This window comes from Theobroma umbraticum, unplaced genomic scaffold, assembly GCF_002168275.2.
Source record: "Theobroma umbraticum cultivar Fairchild unplaced genomic scaffold, ASM216827v3 scaffold_86.0, whole genome shotgun sequence".
Classification (NCBI taxonomy): domain Eukaryota; kingdom Viridiplantae; phylum Streptophyta; class Magnoliopsida; order Malvales; family Malvaceae; genus Theobroma; species Theobroma umbraticum.
Window position 1 is genome coordinate 2,189,974 of NW_018397263.1, and position 17,171 is coordinate 2,207,144.

Sequence of the window (17,171 nt, forward strand, 5' to 3'; positions counted from 1 at the left end):
CTGTGTAATGACCAAATAGTGATTTTACAATAAATAAAGGAAATGGGGAGCCGAAAAATGGTCCAAATTTGGAAAATGGAGCAAAGCGGGAAACACGTGTCCGAAAATAAAGAAAGTTAGGAAATTGCCACTGCCACCTGCGTCTCGCTCTTCACTCTCTTCTCTCATTCTCTCTACTCTCTTTGATGCATTAATCTCTCCATCTCTCTCTTATTCTCTAACAAAAGTTATGCCTTTCCTCTCCCTTTGATCTCAAATGTGGCAAATTCTCTTAGGCGCGGCTGTTGCAGGATCCACCGGACTCCTTGCTAAACACCTCTTTAACCCCAACAACCCCATTTCTCAAGGTAACCCAAATTCCGATAATGATCAAGAAAAACTAGATCTTCAGTTCCAAAATGGGTTTTTAGAATCTGGGTGTGAGAGTAATGGAGAGGACAAAGGGAAGCAAGATGGGATCTTTAGATTTTCCAGTTCTGAGTCTGCTGGAAAAACTGGGCTTAAAACCAAGGATAGGAATTTGAGGAAAAAAGTTGTCTTGAAGAAGGCTGAGAAAAGATCAAGTGGAGCTGATGGTGTAGAGGTGAGTAGAAGGAAGTTTGCTGTTTGGTCGAAGAAGAGGAGAACTGGTATGAATGTGGCTTATAAGTGTGGATCACGCCCTTCCAAAGGTATGGTTCCTGTTTGTATTATGATCTTTTTCAATTTTGGTTTGCTGAGAAATTGCTGGAGTTGTGTTTGATCAGTTAGGCATCAAAACGTTGGAATTTTTGCATAACTTGAAGTTGTTAATTACCAAGCTCTGACACCAAAAGCAAGAAAAAGTTGAACTTACTTCTCCAAGTACCGTCTTTTTGTGCATTCTATGAAATTGGCTTAAACGAGTAGCTAGAGGGTATGCTCTAGATTGTTGATGGAATACTTTTTCTAGTCAAGTTATCATTTTGTAACATATATTTGATGCAGTATATACCTTTATTCCCCGATTTTGTCATCTACTAAGAAACTGAAAGCAGGATTCTAGTTTTCACTGTAATCTTCCTAAGTTCTTGCGAATGCCAGAGATGGAACAGTGAAGGACAATATGTTTATGTAATGCCAAGCCAAAATATTAACCTTTTGTGGTATACATATCTTGCCAACATGGCTCTAGAATCAATAGCTTTCTCACAATCACTTCATTCTCGAGGTGAGGAAAAAGAGGGGTGCTGGTGGGGTGAGCTTTAAGAATATTTGATTAAAAAATTATTCTCATGGTGAAGAAATTCCTGACTTAATATAATAGAAAGTGATGAAAAGTACCTTTCAAAAAAAAAAAAAAGAAAGTGATGAAAAGTAATTTTTTTCAAAAAGATTGTGTACAGTGCCATGTCTCTATGTCAAGATATTCTGAGGCATCTCCATTTACATTTTCTGTGTACTAGTTTTATATACAAAATTTCTTCAATGCAACAAGGATTTTAAATTACTTCAATTACAAGTGCTATGCTTTGGTCTCAAATCAGGTCAAGTTGTCAACTGTTAATTTGTTCTGATCATCCTTAGATTAAAGGTTAATGACTATTAGTTAAGTAAAAAGGAGCTGTTGTGACATCAGACTGCTTTATTTCACTCTGTAAGAAAGCATGTGTCTTCCTAATAGGTAACACATCAAACTATCAACAAGGAATCATTGGTTAGTTAGATATCAACAGCCTCACTGCTAGTTTGGAAAAAAAAAATTTAGAACCTCTGATAATTATTAATGTGCTAGCGGGATTTGTAATTTTTTCCTATTTACAAGAGCTTCGAAAAATTCGATTGTCTTTCCAGGGACTGTACATCTGCGTTGGCTTTGTTAGTTCGGGTTGCATCAGTGTAGTTGTCCCGTTTTAGGGTTTTTGCTTTAAACATATTTAAAGCTCTGAGTTTGACATTTCAATTTACTTTGTATTTTACTCCTTAGATGGCTCTGTGTTTCGTTGGGGACTTGGCTTTGGCATCATGTACATGATGTCAGCTGGCAAGGCTGAGATCAATAGGCTGAACTCAACAATGGATGAGACTGCAAAAGTCGTTCAGGAGTTAAAAACTGAGCTATGCAAAAGAAAATCATCTTGCAATGTACAAGCTTCGAATTCTGCAAATGAAGTTGCTACAGGGTCAAAGAAATCTAGCGGCAAGAATACACAAGTACTGCTTGATAAGTCAGGTACAGGGAACAGAGACCATAATGAGATCAAAGTATGTAGCGTCCCGGTAATTGATGATGGTGAGTATGCCAGTAGTGTTCTTACTGAAGAGCCAGAACCAGAGGTAGAGGTGGGGGAAATGGATCAGCTAGAGGCAGAGCTCGAGTCAGAACTGCAAAAATTGAGTGAGGTGAACTTTATCAAGTACCTTTACATCCTTATTTCAATTGACTTACCAGTTAAAGGTGCTTGTGTAGTAGTTTATCTTATACCTCCTCCCACACTAAAGATTCAGGACAAGTTATTCAAAATTAGCTTTTGAATAAAGGTATATTTTTGTCTCTTGATACAACATTTCTCTTGCTGATACTATTAAATTTATCACAAAAAAAGAGACTTTGGGGACCATTTTAAGAGGTGATTCTTTTCAATGAACAGCTATAGCTGACCAAATTTAAGCATTAACTGTTTTATTCTGTTACTGATCAAGGAGTAAGATGCACATTGAATAAGTTATTAGCTTTCCTTGGTGAAAAGAATATTTTTATGGCTTCTAGCTTGGTTGCTTGATGCTAACACTGGCTAATAATTAGTACTTGGCAAGTACTGAGACTTTAGCTAATGTAATCAGTCTTCAAAAGTGAATCATGCTAAGAATGCACACAGCAGTCTTCATGAATAAGAATATTTTGGGTATGGAATAGGAATTCCTACATTCTATTATTAAGCCATACCTGGGGGAACTGAAAAACATGTGACCAGATTGTTTACCAGATAAGCAGTTTCTGATCTCGTATTACTAGTTGGAGAAATTTGATAACTTTGGCCACTGGCTAGACCTTAAAGACAGAGGATATGCCAATTTGTGAGGTTAGAATACAGAGGAATAGTGCCTGATGAATTATTATAATTGCATCAGAAACATGGAAACTATGTAAATGCATCTGCAATGAGTGTATTTTTGCTGCTATGGTTCTAACAACTCTGCATCTTCTTAGACTTGACAAAATTTTTGCTATTAACTTGAGAAATCGTTTGCAGACTGAGGTTTCAGCCAAAAGTCTGCATGAGTCGGTGGGACAGAGGTCTGATTCATACCAGTGCCAGGGAGTGTTGCCATCTGAACTAGATCAGAAGCTGTGCCATTTGCTAATTGAGCAGCAGGAAAACCAAATTGAGGAGCTAGAATCTGAATTGAGTTTGGCTCAATCCAAACTCCGTGAGAAGGAAGCTGAACTCCAAGCACTAAAGGATTGTGTTAGGGGCCTGGCTAACTTCTCTCTATCAACAGTCTCAGGTAAAGACTTCTTACTTCGACCATCTTATAGCTATGTTTTAGAAATCAGTTTCTTTATAGGGCTACCAGTCTACCACTAACCATAATATGCTCATTCTCAATTATGTTATATACTGTGGTGTCTATCTTTACTACTAATGCAATATTTCTCAGATGATAACGAGACCCAAGGGGAGCAAGCAAGTATGAACGATCAGGATTGCCCTATTAAAAGTGGATTGGAGACAAGGAAATCATTGGTTGGTATGAAAAGACCTATTGAGTCCTGAGTGCAACTGATATGCATGATTACCATATTTCCCAGGGGCAAGACCTAGAAGGAAATTGATAGGCAATCATCAGATGCCATCACAAAACAATACCAGTTGTAGGTCACACCATTCTAAAATCTAGCTTGCATATTCCCTGTGTATCTCCTGGACCCTTCCATATTATAATACTGTAGTATCAGAAATCTAGACATGGTAATCTGTTTATTGAGTTCTGCCTGTCTGATTATTTTATTACGATGTGCTTGTATTTTTTATGCCTAGTGTCTGGAGCCGAACTCTCTTCACCAAGTGATTCCTAATTGACTTAGCTAGCTTGCCTGCTTCTCGGTCAAGCTCTTTCTTGAGTGCCAGAGTGGAAACCTGAAATCATAGTTGACTTTTTGTTTTCTTGTTGGGGGAGAATATTACTCTTATGTCCATTACATTTGCGAAATTACGAAATACTCCTTCACAAAACTATAAAACGTTGGTTGGAGTGCACTGAAGGGTAAAGCTGGAAGCAAGCAATTGTAGACGATTTGTAGTGCTATGGTGGTTGGTCGTGCAGAGGCAGATAAAAAGATTGGTGGAGCCCTGGTGGGGGTGTTGAAAAGATCACCTGTTCTTCACCGGAAGACTTCCAACTTGCGCTTTCTTATTTGACTTGACAGCGATAGACTTTCATAATAGTAGGCGCCATTCAAGGGCAGACAAAGAACACTCAGGGCCGGCCTTTTTACAGTCTCCCATGATTTCCAAAAGCTTACAAACTAAGACATTGAATCTTGAGGCTTATATAAAAGGATAATGATTGACCCACTTTCATCTCACTTTTACTCGTAAGAGCTCACTCCCAGTCCATTCGATATCTTTAGTGATATTTTTGTGGTTGAAAATAAGAGACGGGAGAAAGAGTAGGAAACGTGAAGATCCAAGTTTAATAAAAGAAAGTTTCTTTGGCATATACCTTATACCTTATACTATTAAGTAACATATGCAAGTGCAGGTGTTCTGTTCAGGACATAGACCTAATTACTGCTAGACGAACTGAAGAATGACTCAATGTGACTGTCGTGCTAAGGTATGCAAACACCAAAAAAAAAATTTAAAAAAAAAAACTCTTCAAAAATAAGTAGAATGTCTGATAGTTAGCACATCAGTGTTAGAAATCTGATGTAATGGTTCACTCAAGGATGTCAAAGTGCCAATGTTGGTACTAGGGATCTAAAAAGAACAGATGAGCATTGATTCAACCATTTATTATTTCTTATATTAGTTACTGTACAGATTACAGAATCTACAGGATTTTTTAATTTTTTTTAACTATTTGTAAACTAACCCATGGAAGGGAAAAAACAAGATTAAAATAAGTAAACAAATTCATTCTGATAAATGAATGAGAAATCCAGATGCAGCAGACAATTTAATACTAGTACTACTAGCTGGTAGAACTAAAACCTTTTTATATTTTTTAAAGCTTCGAGCAAGTGTAAATTACTCCAAGGTGGGGGCTCCAATTCCTTTTTCATCATTTGTTGTTGAAAAGCAAATGGAAAATAGAAAATGGATTGAGCCAAAGAAATCAGTTCGTTTGGTAATGATGTTTGCCTTAAAAAAGATGCATCAATCACCATCCAATCATGAATGCTTGTGTGACTGAGTGGACAACCCTCCTCCCTTATCCTGCAAACCATCTTTCCGAACAACAAACCTTAGAATATGTTGCCACACTGAACCAAGATCCAACGGTTATCACTGCACCGATATAAATTGTACTGTAGATGAATCTGTGTTTCTGTGTTCTGCTGTTTTCCTGCTTCCCCTCCATTATTTTACAGGTTTTGTTTTAGTATAATAATAACTGACCTCGAAGGCCAGGCCCGTTTAAGCCAAACAGAACCCTACAACCTAACACAAAGAAAATAGAAAAATTTTAAATAATTTACAGTGGATTCACCCAACCGTGCAATAGATTAAAAAGGATCAAACAACACAAAAAGATAAAAACAAAACAAAGCGAAAATAGAGAGAAAACAAAGAAGGAAGGTGACCACTATATCTACTTCAGTTTCTTACCAGAACCAAAGACAGCCATCCCCAAGAGTCCTCACACGCAAAAACCCACATGCTTTTAGAGAAAGACAAATAACCAAAGTACAAATCTTTTCAATCTGCAAACTCAGAGAGAAAAAAGAAACCATACATACAAAATCTTCGTGTAGATAGAGACTCTACAAAAAAGCAGAAATCTTGCAATCTTCAAAGAGAAAGAAAAGAGGGGTGTTTTTTTTTCTTTGTTTGGTTTGGAAAATGAAGTTATCGGCAAAACCCATATCCAGTCCGGGTCGGGCTGAGAAGTATCCGCCACCATTGATGAGGTTTTTGAGAAGCAATGTTGGGAGCAGAAGCAGGGGAAGGTCACGTTCAAGTCCAATGTTTGTTAGAAAAAAGAACACTGCCATTGAAACCCAAGAGCCTTCTTCGCCTAAAGTCACTTGCATGGGTCAGGTTCGTGTCAAACGCTCCAAACAAGCCGGTACAAAACCCGGTCGACCCGGACCCCCGACTCGTCGCCGCAACCGCTGTAAATGGATCAGAAATGTTCTGTTTTGCCATCATTTCGCTGGGAAAGCCAAGGCCAAGCCCTCTTTTAGACCCACTTGGAAGAAATGGGGGCCGTTTTTCCAAATGGGTTCCTGCAGAAAATCCAAAACTAGAGAAGATTCATCGAAATTTGGGAACAAAATTGAAGATTCTGTGGAAGGAAATGAAGAAGAGGAAAGTGAAAAAAATGAAAAGGAAGCTAAGATTTTTGTATCTTCTTCCTGTTCATCACCCCCCAAAAATGCTTTGATTTTAACACGTTGTCGGTCCGCTCCGTACAGATCTTCTTCTTTAGCTTGTAGGTTTTGGGGGTCACCTTTAGCTAACCAGGAGACAAGAGAAGAAGAAACAGAGGAAACAGAAGAAGAAAACAGAGAAAACAGAGGACTTAAAAAAGAAGAAGAGGATCCCACATCCGAAAAATTGTCCATTTGCAGAAATTCGGATCACGGGTCCCAAATGGATTCGGAAAAACTAGAGAAGTCGGGTTTTTGCAAGGAATTTGAAGAGAGCAAAACAGAAAAACCTGAAAACAATGAAGAGTTGAAAACAGAGCAGTTTGGGAATGTACGGCCTCTAATCCTCACGAGATGTAAATCCGAACCGGCTAGAACAGCTGAAAGACTTGATCCTGAGATGAGTTTCTGGAAGAAGAGAAGGTTGGGTTTCACGTGATTCGTTTAATTTTCTTCTTCGTTTAATTAATTTATGAATATTATTGGTTATCTTAGGAAGAAGCACTGCTTTTTTCTTTCCGACTTAAATGACTTTGTTATATTCAACATCTAGGGCTGTTAGAGAGAATCTCTATGGCTCTTAGGTAATATTAAAAAACCAAAAAAGAGAAGGGCTTGGGTAATAGTACACTGGAAATTGAAAACAATGATAAAATTTATTTAGCGTTAATTTTTTTTCCTAAAACTTCCTCATGGGCTACCGTCTTTAATGGTGTTGGCAAATCTTTCTTTTTTCTCTCTGTTATTATCTTTTGATAGGCAGAAGTGTTCTCTGCTTCTGGTTCCAGCCAGGGCTTTTCTGGGGGGTTTTATGGTACTTTGATTAGTTTTATGCATCTTTGGATACTCTGACCAGCTTTTACATTTTTGGTAGAAAAGCTTATGCAGTGTTCTGGCCCCGCAGTTTCATTATTTAATGTAATTCTTAATGACTTTTTTAGCAACAGGAAGAAAGTTCAAATTGAATGTCTCCATCCCCTGTCAATTTTTGGTTTAAGGATTTTTTATATTATGGGCCTGTTAAGATCTGTTACTTGATTGGAAAGCTTAGTCAAGAGGATTATTTTTCAATGTTTTTTTGTGAGAAAGCTACCTTGGCAATTGGCAGCTTGTTTGCCATACTAATTGAAGGAAAATGGGATCAGTCATTCGTTTCACATTTGGATAAGAAACTTGAGGATGGAAAATTTTCTAATTCTGCAAAAGAATAATTTGAAAAACTGTTTGGTTGTATCCAAAGTGGAAAAGATTGGTTATGATGGAACTGAATCCTGATTTGAAACCTAGGTTTTGGACATATGTATCATACACAACAAACTGTCTAAACAAAAAGATAAAGAAAAAATGGAGAGGGAAAGCCTGGATCCCTCCCTCCTTTGCCATTTATTCCAGTTGTCACATCTCAGGCTTTTAAGGGCTTTAGATGGAGCTAGGGAAGGCTTCAGTTAAGAGTTTAGGCTGTTATTCGTTGAGTTTTCAGCTCGGGTTTATAGCTGCGAAGTATAGTACATTAGTAATAAAACTTCATCGGTACCAGGCAAAGCCCCAGACCTATACGAACGTCTCTTCAGATACTGCCATGGATGGAAGGAAAAATCCAAGCCATTGATCTACGTAAACCATGATTATTTACTTCTAATTAGTGATTTGTGATACAATATGCCTGAAATTTTTATGAAACCTTACAAAATCTTCATCGTCCTTAGTTTGTGCCTGCCATGATTGAATATATTAACTTCATGCCAAATGTTGGGCTATCAGGCAAAATTATTGCCCCAAATTCCTGACTCCAAGGCAGATTTCGAACACGCTCACATGCAGAGTTGAGAATCAAGTTATGATCCAACGCTGCTGTATCCTGCCCTAGGATTTTGTTTGGTACCTAAGGTCAACCGCTAGATTGCAAAAGATCAAACTAGAGTCAGTCCAGCAGTTGTTTTCCTGTTTATGTAAAGCAAAAACCTTACGTTTGGATACAGTTTTTCTGCTCAAATGAATGCCATGCCTAAGGTCAACCACTAGATTGAGAAAGAGCTGTGTATAACAGAACCTTATGGCTTTGGTTTGGATACATATTTCATGCTCAAACAAACGCCAAAAAGCATTGGGGAAAGCAACACTATCCACTGCCCTAGTGCCTTCGGTTCACAGAAAGAAAGCTTTTTCTAGTTTGCAGCTAAAGTACAAGGTTATGATACAGAGATCAAAGCAAAGGCCAAAAAGATGAGTGTTACAAATCAATCAATTCAATGGACTGCCATGGCTATAATAACTTTCTTTTTGTCCAAGATGCTAATGATCCTTTAAACTAATATGATAATAAGTTTGTAAGAAGATGTACAAGGTCAGATGTAGATTCGCCAAGGCAGGTTGAGATGAAGGGTTCAAGTTGCTGTCCTGCAGTCTCATGGGACTGGGGCTGGGATCCAGCAACTTTAAAGCGTGCAGGTAAGGGCATCCTAGTATCATGCATTTGCCTTGGAAATCATACCCACTCCTATCCAGACACGGCATAGCTGTTTTACGATGGAGGCAACCAGATTACACCAGACACTCATTCAAGGAAATCATATAGGCATGTAATCTTGAAGAGACAACAAACAGGGACCATTGACAAGCATCCACTCGTTTCCCTTTGAATTGCCAAATCGAAATCTAAAATTATCTCCAACTCTCAACCAGCTTTTCACAATGAGTTGAAACTAATAGCATATTCCACTATTCAATAAACCTACTAAATTGGAAGAGATTGTATACATATATTCTAAACAAATTACTGATTATTTTTGATGCATTATAATTTTATTTTACTTGAAGAGTACAGGAGTTTTAAAGTACTTGGTTTTTTGTGCTTGTTTTCTTGACGAAGAGCAGGTGGGGATCATGCTTCATCTCCTCCTTATCCTTGCCTGATTGTCTGCTTCCCTTCAAGTAAATGCCATTTGTGCTTGCCATGTTAATTATTTATTTATATATATATATATATATATATAAACAGTATGTACAATTTTAATTGTTGCCTCACTTTCTCTCTCTATATAAAATGTAAAAAGCATCAATGTCTTTAGCAGTTGACCAATATTTTGCCAGTATTTATCATAGATATAAAAAGCATAGCTATCCCTTCCATATTCAAGCATATCCATCCATTCAATGCTTTGAACATATTAGGCCCACTAATAATTTCCTTAAAACCGATTTTCTCTTCATTAGACATTATGAACAAATTGATTTACACCCATTTTTCCTTTTTCTTTTTTATAAAGGAAAATTTTTTTAAAAAAAATCTTAAGAAAACAAGGTCTTGTCTTAATCTGTTGCCTGCATTGACTCTTTTATCCATAAGAGAGGGGCCACATTGTTTTGAGTCTATTTCAATCGTATTAACTCTTTTGTAAATAGTCTTGCATCAACGAAAAGTTGAATAAATCTTGATATCACTTATCACATATTTACATTTTTAATTTAACAAGTTTTCTTAAGTTTCCTGTCCTCCAATATAATCTTCAAGTGATTTTGAAGACATTTCCTTAGGGGCAATGCTGTTCTTAATATTCTTTTCATGTCTTTTTAACACTTTTCCTTTTTCATCAAAGTCTTAAATTTTAGTTCTTTTTCTTCTTAAAAGTTAGTATACTATTCAACAAGAAAAATTCATCAAAATACCTGAAAGGTCTCTGTACTTATGTGTTTTGTTCAATTAAGTCTTCCTACTCTAATATGAAACAATTTTAATTCCTCAATTTCAGAATTGCTCCAATTTAGCTCCTCCTCCTAACAACATCCAATTTAGCTATTAAATAGGATAAAGTCAATGTTAACATAGCACTAATATGACATATTTTTGCTTACATGGCAATGTAGGATAGCGACATGTTGAAGTGGCACTGCCATGACACCCTCACATGCTAATGAGGTAATGCCACATCATCTTTTTAAGTTAGGATTGTTGACGTGGATTGCCACGTCAGCATTAAGGCTCAAGTTGTTGACATGGCATATTCTTTTCATGTCTTCTTACACCTTTCCTTTTTCATAAAAGTCTTAAATTTTAGTTCTTTTTCTTCCTAAAAGTTAGTATAGTATTCAAGAAGAAAAATTGGTCAAAATACCTCGAAGGTCTCTATATCCATGTGCTTTATTCAATTTAATCTCTCTACTTCAATTTGAAGTAATTTAATTCTTCAATTTTAAAAATTACTTCAATTTAACCTTTCCCCTCTTAATGGTATCCAATTTAACTATTAAATAGGATGACGTTTATGCTAACATAGTATTGACGTGATATATTTTTGTTAACATGGCAGTATAGGGTAGCAACATGTTGATGTGGCATTGCCACGTCACCTTCACATGTTGACGTGGTAGTGCCACATCATCCTTTTACGGTCGAGTTGTTGACGTGGATTGCCACATCAATATTAAAACTCAAGTTGCTAATGTGACAATACCACATCAACATGTCGAAGGCAGGTGACATGTTAAGAGACTGTCACGTCACTCTCTTCTTCGAGTCCAGAACCTCTAGCAAGAACACTAAGTTCCTTACCATCATGCCTAAGTCATTTTAACAATTTTTACTTTTGTTTTTTTCTTCTTTATTTTTTTCCCTAACATTACTTCATTTTGGAAGCTTCTTACACTCTCCATATCCTTAGCTATAAAATAATCTTTTTCTCATTTTTTCCTTCTTTTTTCTCTTTCTACCTTTCTTTTTTTTTTCTCTCTCTCTCTCTCTCTCCTATATAGTTAGAGTTATCGAGAGTGTTAAAAAAACTCCAAAATAACTTAATTTTAGAGAAAAAATAAGAAAAAAAAGAGAAAAAAACAAATATAAAAATATATTAAAAGTAAGAACTTAGGCATGATAGTGAAGAGCTGAATCTTCTTGTTAGAGGTCTTAGGTTCACATAAATACAAGAACCTTTCAGGTATTTTGATGGGAACAATTTCATTGGAAAAGGTAAAGGTATCATGCTTAAAACCATACATCTCTTTTTGTCTACCGTTAACAAAGCCCATCAAATATCTGGGTTAAACCAACCTTAATGTTGAAAAACATGGTGGGGAATTCGCCGACTCCTTTCTAAGGTTCAAAGAACTTTGTTTTTCCCCACAAACAGAAATACATCACACCAAGGATTAATGTCCCCATGCCCAACTTTCACAACAAATGAAAAAAGCTAACAAAACCCCACCAATTTTTTTAAGACTAATACATTTTTTTCGGATTCAAAATTATCATTAATAAAATCGAGAATATACTCACTTGACAACTTTTTTTAAAAAATAAAATAAATAAATTGACTACTTAATTAATGAAAAAAGTTGCATGTGCAAATATAAATATTAATTTCCGTTACTATATTATACATGCTTTATTAGGTAATTAAATTATCAATAGAAGTTAGAGTATAACAAAGGAAACAAAAACAGAGAGAGTAGGTGTGAAGAATGTGAAATCCAGCCAACTAAAGGTCGACGGCATGGCATGTCCCTCGTTAGGACATTTCAATAATACACACATGGGAGCTGTCCCATGGCTCAATTAATAAAATAAAATAAATTCGAACAAAAAGGAATGGCATATGACTATAAGAAACTAAGAATAATAAAAGTAATCTAAATCTTTCTTTTGTAAAAATAAAAATGGTTTAGGTATGTGGCCTAGTTATGGTTCATAAATGTTCCAACCCAACACACAGCTATATCATCCTTCACAACTTATTGCTGTGTGGATGGTGACGGTTTCAATAGCCCAGAACCAGAAGAGAAAAGAGAAGAAAAATCCTCAACTGCTTTTTGCTCCTTGCTTCTTCCGTGAACCCCCACATCTTCCCTTTATAAATGAACAACCCTTTCACATCTTCTGCAGATAAACTTATCTCAGCAGTTTCCATGGAGCTAATCATCATCAAGGCTAGACCCATCTCCATTACTTTGCTGCTGCTTCTTCTCGTACTGTCGGTACCTTATTTTTCAACAGGTTTGTAGACTTCGTACTTCGGTTCTTTTTCCTATAATACGATGTCTGCTGTGGAATCTTTTCAATTAATTTTGGAGTGTTGGTTTTTTGTTAAGGGAGCTGGGATGTTTCGGACAGGGAGGTGTATGAGATAGATTATAGAGGTCCAGAGACACACTCTTCGATCCCTCCACCTGATCATTCTCATGGCCACAGGCATTGGATTCATCGGGAAACCGGTGCTGCAACACCCCACAAATCTTCCAAGGGCTTAAAGGGTGGTAATAGTAAAGGAAGAAATGTAAGTTTCCCACGCTAATCCATGAACATTAAGCAAACTTCACTTAACCAAATTGAGATGATTAAAATGAGAAAATTTTATTTTATTTTTTGTTTTGCAGGTCAGGAAAATTCATGGGTGATGAAGCAAAGCCTCTTTGAATGTTGAATTTTTGTTAAAATTGTAGTATAGTAGCTTATAGCTATTAGCTAGTTTTCTTCTCTTCTAGATATGGAAGATCATATGTGAAAATTGAGAAATGTTTTAAATTGGCAGTCTTCTCTTGCCATTATATAGCTTTATTTCATTATCATCAACCTTTTGTAAATGTGGATGGTGTGATTTTGTATCTGGATATTTCTATAGTTTTGAGTAAATGTAATATATTCCTCTCTCTTTGAAGCTTTGATTTCTTCCAAGCTTTTTTTCTTTTTTTTTTTTTATGGTCATAAATCAAGGAAAAGGCCCATTTCATTTCATCAGCCATGCCCATGTCTTTCTTGTGAGATCTGATTGCTTGAAGGGAAAGGGAAAGAAACAAATATGGTTCTGATTTTAGCAAAAAGTAGACCTCTGCCAAAACATATATATCTATCTTGGACTCAATCGTATATTAGTCAAACGAATGTTTTTGACCCATGTCAAATCGTGATTATGTTTTTTAAACAGAGCATAATAATTTAAAAAATTAAAAATATATTTTTTATTACAATTAATCAAATTTTTATAATTTTTATTTTAAATTAAATACATTTATATAATTAACAATTAACTAATTATCATTTACTATTTTTTATACTATATGATGTAAATATGAAAAGTGAAAATAACACGTCAATGACTATCATATTATATCAACATCTCACATCATCATTAATTATTATATATCAACGTATTACATTAAATAAATAAAAATTTATTTAATTTTTTTAATAGTTTGTGAGTTATTTTAAATATTATGGCCTTATATATCAACCAAAATGAGAGTATAAATCAATCTGTTGCAAAGAAAAAAATTATTTATTTAATTAAATTAATATAAGTGATTTTGAATTTATTGATGTATTAGAGAGAAGAATTTATGTCAAGGTCTCCATAATTGATAGCTGCGATGAACTGTTTTAGCTGAATTAATTAAATTAATTACACTTGGCTTAATTACATTAAATACAAAATTTATCACTTATAAATAAAAGAAGAGAATAATAACATTTGCTGGGGTCTGCTTTCTTTTATTTATTTCAATGAATAATTGTAATATTTCTCTATTTTTCCCTAAAATATTAATGAACAATTCCCTGGATGGTCTGGCACAATGTGTGTGCCATAAATATAAAGCATGGTCCGCTTTATAATTAAGTTTGAAAGAAACATGCATCTAAATTTTGAGGAAATAAGAGAAACCAAATTAAGGACTAGGGCCACCTTATCTCCTCCAAATTAATGCTATTCTCATCAATTCATCCCATATTTTTTTAATTTATAATTTTAAAAAAAAAATTATAAGCAAATAAAGTAACATATTCAAAATTGATCTATAACATTTTATAATACTAATTAAAAGTAGAACAAGTTAGTGTATTAAGCAAAATGAGTTTATTCTTTATCAAGTTATGATTTTCACTTGGTAAACTCTCATTCTAAAAAAGCTTTTTTATATATTTGTTTTTGAGCTAAGACTAGTGTAAGAACTCAATATTTTCATGTGATAGAAAATTTTTCAATATTTCTCATATCCGAAAGGAGAAAAAAAAATGTAAAAAGGGCTGTAAAATATTTTCGAGTCAACGAAATTAAACTTATTAATTTAGGGAAATTGTCTTACACCCTTTTGAGTATATAAGACAATTTCTCAAAAGCAGATCCTCGTCCCTCCCCTCCCTTCCCTTCCTTTCCCTAACCATCCCTTGACCCTTCTTTCTCTATCGATCTCTTCTAATAATACTTATTATTAAAGTATTTAAGTATAATGTTTAAATAAATTTTTAAATTATTAAAAATAATTTAATAATTTTTTTATTATATTTAGTCAAATTCTTATATTTTTATTTTAAATTAAATAAATTTTTATAATTAATAATTGATTAATTATCATTAGTTATATCCACATGACAATGATATGAAATTGATGTAAATGGTGAAATATATCACATAGTTATGCTATTTTATTAAATTAATATGTTATATCAATATTAATTATGATATGTTAACATATTACATCAAGGTTATGTGATATAAAACAACAAATAATATTTTGATTAAGTCAATCATTAGTTATAAAGACTTATTTAACTTAAAATAAAAATATAAAAATTTATTTATTTAAAATAAAAATATAAAAATTTGATTTAACATAATAAAAATATAAAAAAATTTAAATTTTTTAAAATAATTTAAAAGTTATTTTTAGATATTATGTCAAATACCTTTTAAGGGAACTTATTTTTAAAGAAGGAACAAAAGAAAGAACAAGAACTAGCATTTAGTAATTTTAAAAAAGAAGATAATTATTTTTTTTAAGTTTTGAGAATTGTTGGCAAATATTTTAATGGTGGCCGACAATAAGGTAGGGCTGTAAGAAGGGAAGACAGACTACCAGGCCCTTGATTGGGCCGAATTTGGGCTTAAGACATGGAAAAGGACAAAACAATAACTGACACGGCGACAGCGGATGTACCGAGGCCGACAGTTAAATTCTGACGCGCTTTGCCTTTGTTTTCACACCCAAAGGGGGCCAAGATCAAAATATCAAAAACGTTTTGACCTCTAAATTTTTAGATCCGAATCTAATTTTGCAAAATTTCTCAAGCTTTCTTTTTTTTAAAAAAAAAAATTGAGATCTTTCTCCCTTCCAAATTTCAAATCGGAAGGAAAATTTTTTCTCCATAAAGAATGGCGAATAACAACGGAAGCAACAACAACGATCGGGAGGAATCGAGCCCTCTTTTGAGCAAACAAGTCGTTGAAGGAGACGAAAAGAAGGAAGCGAATGGTAAAAAGTCGAAGGAGGCGACTGCCGAGGTGGCAGCTTCGCCGGTTGTTAGTTCTGCGGCTGGGTATGGATGGACAGCTGATGGGCTGCCGTTAGGCCACGGGAGTGTCGTCGGAGAGCCCATGGGTCGGGCTCAGTGGGACTCCTCCCTCCTCGCTTGTCTTGGTCGCAATGATGAGTTTTGCAGCAGCGACGTAGAAGTCTGTAAGTCTTTTACATATAATTAGTTTGAGGTTTTTTTAATTGGATCTGATACTGGGAAAATCTGAGAAATTTGGGATTTTTATTTTGTTGTGAAATGTGGGGTTTTCCGTGCAATTGGAAGCTAATGTAGAATAGATTTGAACTCTTTGATTCTTTGCCACTGTTCCATTTATAACCTGTGCAAAGTATTGACAAAGTATACAAACTCAAAGATGTAATTTTGGTTGTTTGATGAAAGTTTGAGCTGGTAGAGACTTTGGAATTTAGAAGGGAAAAAGAAGGAAAAGGAAATCATAAGACCAATTATGTTTTCATATGTTTTGCAATGATTAAAGATATGGGTTGTGATTGTAACCTTGTTCATTGTTTTAATTTTATGATTAATCAATTTTTGATTGCTTCTATCTTTTTATAAAACCTTATGTTATACAAAGTTTGAAAATTTGCTTCTCAAGCTAAAATTTACAAGATCATTTGTTTCCCAAAATTGTACAGGAGAATGTTTTACCAGACATTTTTGTGTATTGAATTTGTCAGTTATGGATTTTTGTATGCTTATTTTGGCCTGGGTTTCTAATGATGATATTTTGGTCAGGTCTACTTGGAAGCATGGCCCCTTGTGTGCTGTATGGAAGCAATGTTGAAAGACTTGGATCTGCTCCTGGGACCTTTGCAAATCACTGCTTGCCTTACTCTGGTCTGTATCTGATTGGAAATTCCTTTTTTGGCTGGAATTGTCTTGCACCATGGTTTTCATACCCTAGCCGTACTGCCATTCGGAGGAAGTTTAATCTGGAGGCAAGTAGATCTTAGCTTTTATCTTCCTTACCTTTATTTTTTAACTCTTTTAACTTCTGTCAATTTTTGTTTGATTTCGAAATTGATTATTGGTGATTTTCGTTTATCCTCTGTTCGTTATCTATATATGACATATTGGCTGATTTAGATGTGACATTTTTGCCTTCTTATATTTCTGTGTTTGTTGGTAAATTGTTTTCTTCCTTTGCATGTCGTTTCCCCATCTTGTGGTGATGGTGGTGGTGGGGAAGTTAATTGTTCTGTCGTATCCTCATTTTCACACACATTGTTGTATTGAGTTAGTTGATCCCTTGATTGCGTTCTTCTTGCGGAGGGACAATTAGGAGTTTTAGGCGTAGAATCAAAGGAACAA

The 17,171-nt window shown here is 34.9% G+C and overlaps 4 protein-coding genes across 4 annotated transcripts; all 4 read left to right on the plus strand.

Annotated features, from left to right (window-relative positions):
• Positions 1–100: 100 nt before the first annotated feature.
• Positions 101–4,084, plus strand: LOC110420883 (POLAR LOCALIZATION DURING ASYMMETRIC DIVISION AND protein). The gene is made up of 4 exons (XM_021434273.2): positions 101–671; positions 1,946–2,361; positions 3,213–3,468; positions 3,622–4,084. The coding sequence occupies exons 1-4, from the start codon at positions 257–259 to the stop codon at positions 3,735–3,737; spliced, it is 1,203 nt and encodes a 400-aa protein (XP_021289948.1). The 5' UTR covers positions 101–256; the 3' UTR covers positions 3,738–4,084.
• Positions 4,085–5,639: 1,555 nt separating this feature from the next.
• LOC110420884 (uncharacterized) lies at positions 5,640–7,559 on the plus strand. The gene has a single exon (XM_021434274.2). The coding sequence runs from the start codon at positions 6,030–6,032 to the stop codon at positions 6,996–6,998; it is 969 nt and encodes a 322-aa protein (XP_021289949.1). The 5' UTR covers positions 5,640–6,029; the 3' UTR covers positions 6,999–7,559.
• Positions 7,560–12,194: 4,635 nt separating this feature from the next.
• Positions 12,195–13,206, plus strand: LOC110420750 (uncharacterized). Its single transcript, XM_021434122.2, has 3 exons — positions 12,195–12,545; positions 12,641–12,825; positions 12,926–13,206. Exons 1-3 carry the CDS (start codon positions 12,407–12,409, stop codon positions 12,944–12,946), a joined length of 345 nt encoding a protein of 114 aa, XP_021289797.1. The 5' UTR covers positions 12,195–12,406; the 3' UTR covers positions 12,947–13,206.
• A 2,309-nt stretch (positions 13,207–15,515) lies between these two features.
• Positions 15,516–17,165, plus strand: LOC110420459 (PLAC8 family protein). Its single transcript, XM_021433782.2, has 2 exons — positions 15,516–16,000; positions 16,596–17,165. Exons 1-2 carry the CDS (start codon positions 15,697–15,699, stop codon positions 16,811–16,813), a joined length of 522 nt encoding a protein of 173 aa, XP_021289457.1. The 5' UTR covers positions 15,516–15,696; the 3' UTR covers positions 16,814–17,165.
• Positions 17,166–17,171: the final 6 nt, after the last annotated feature.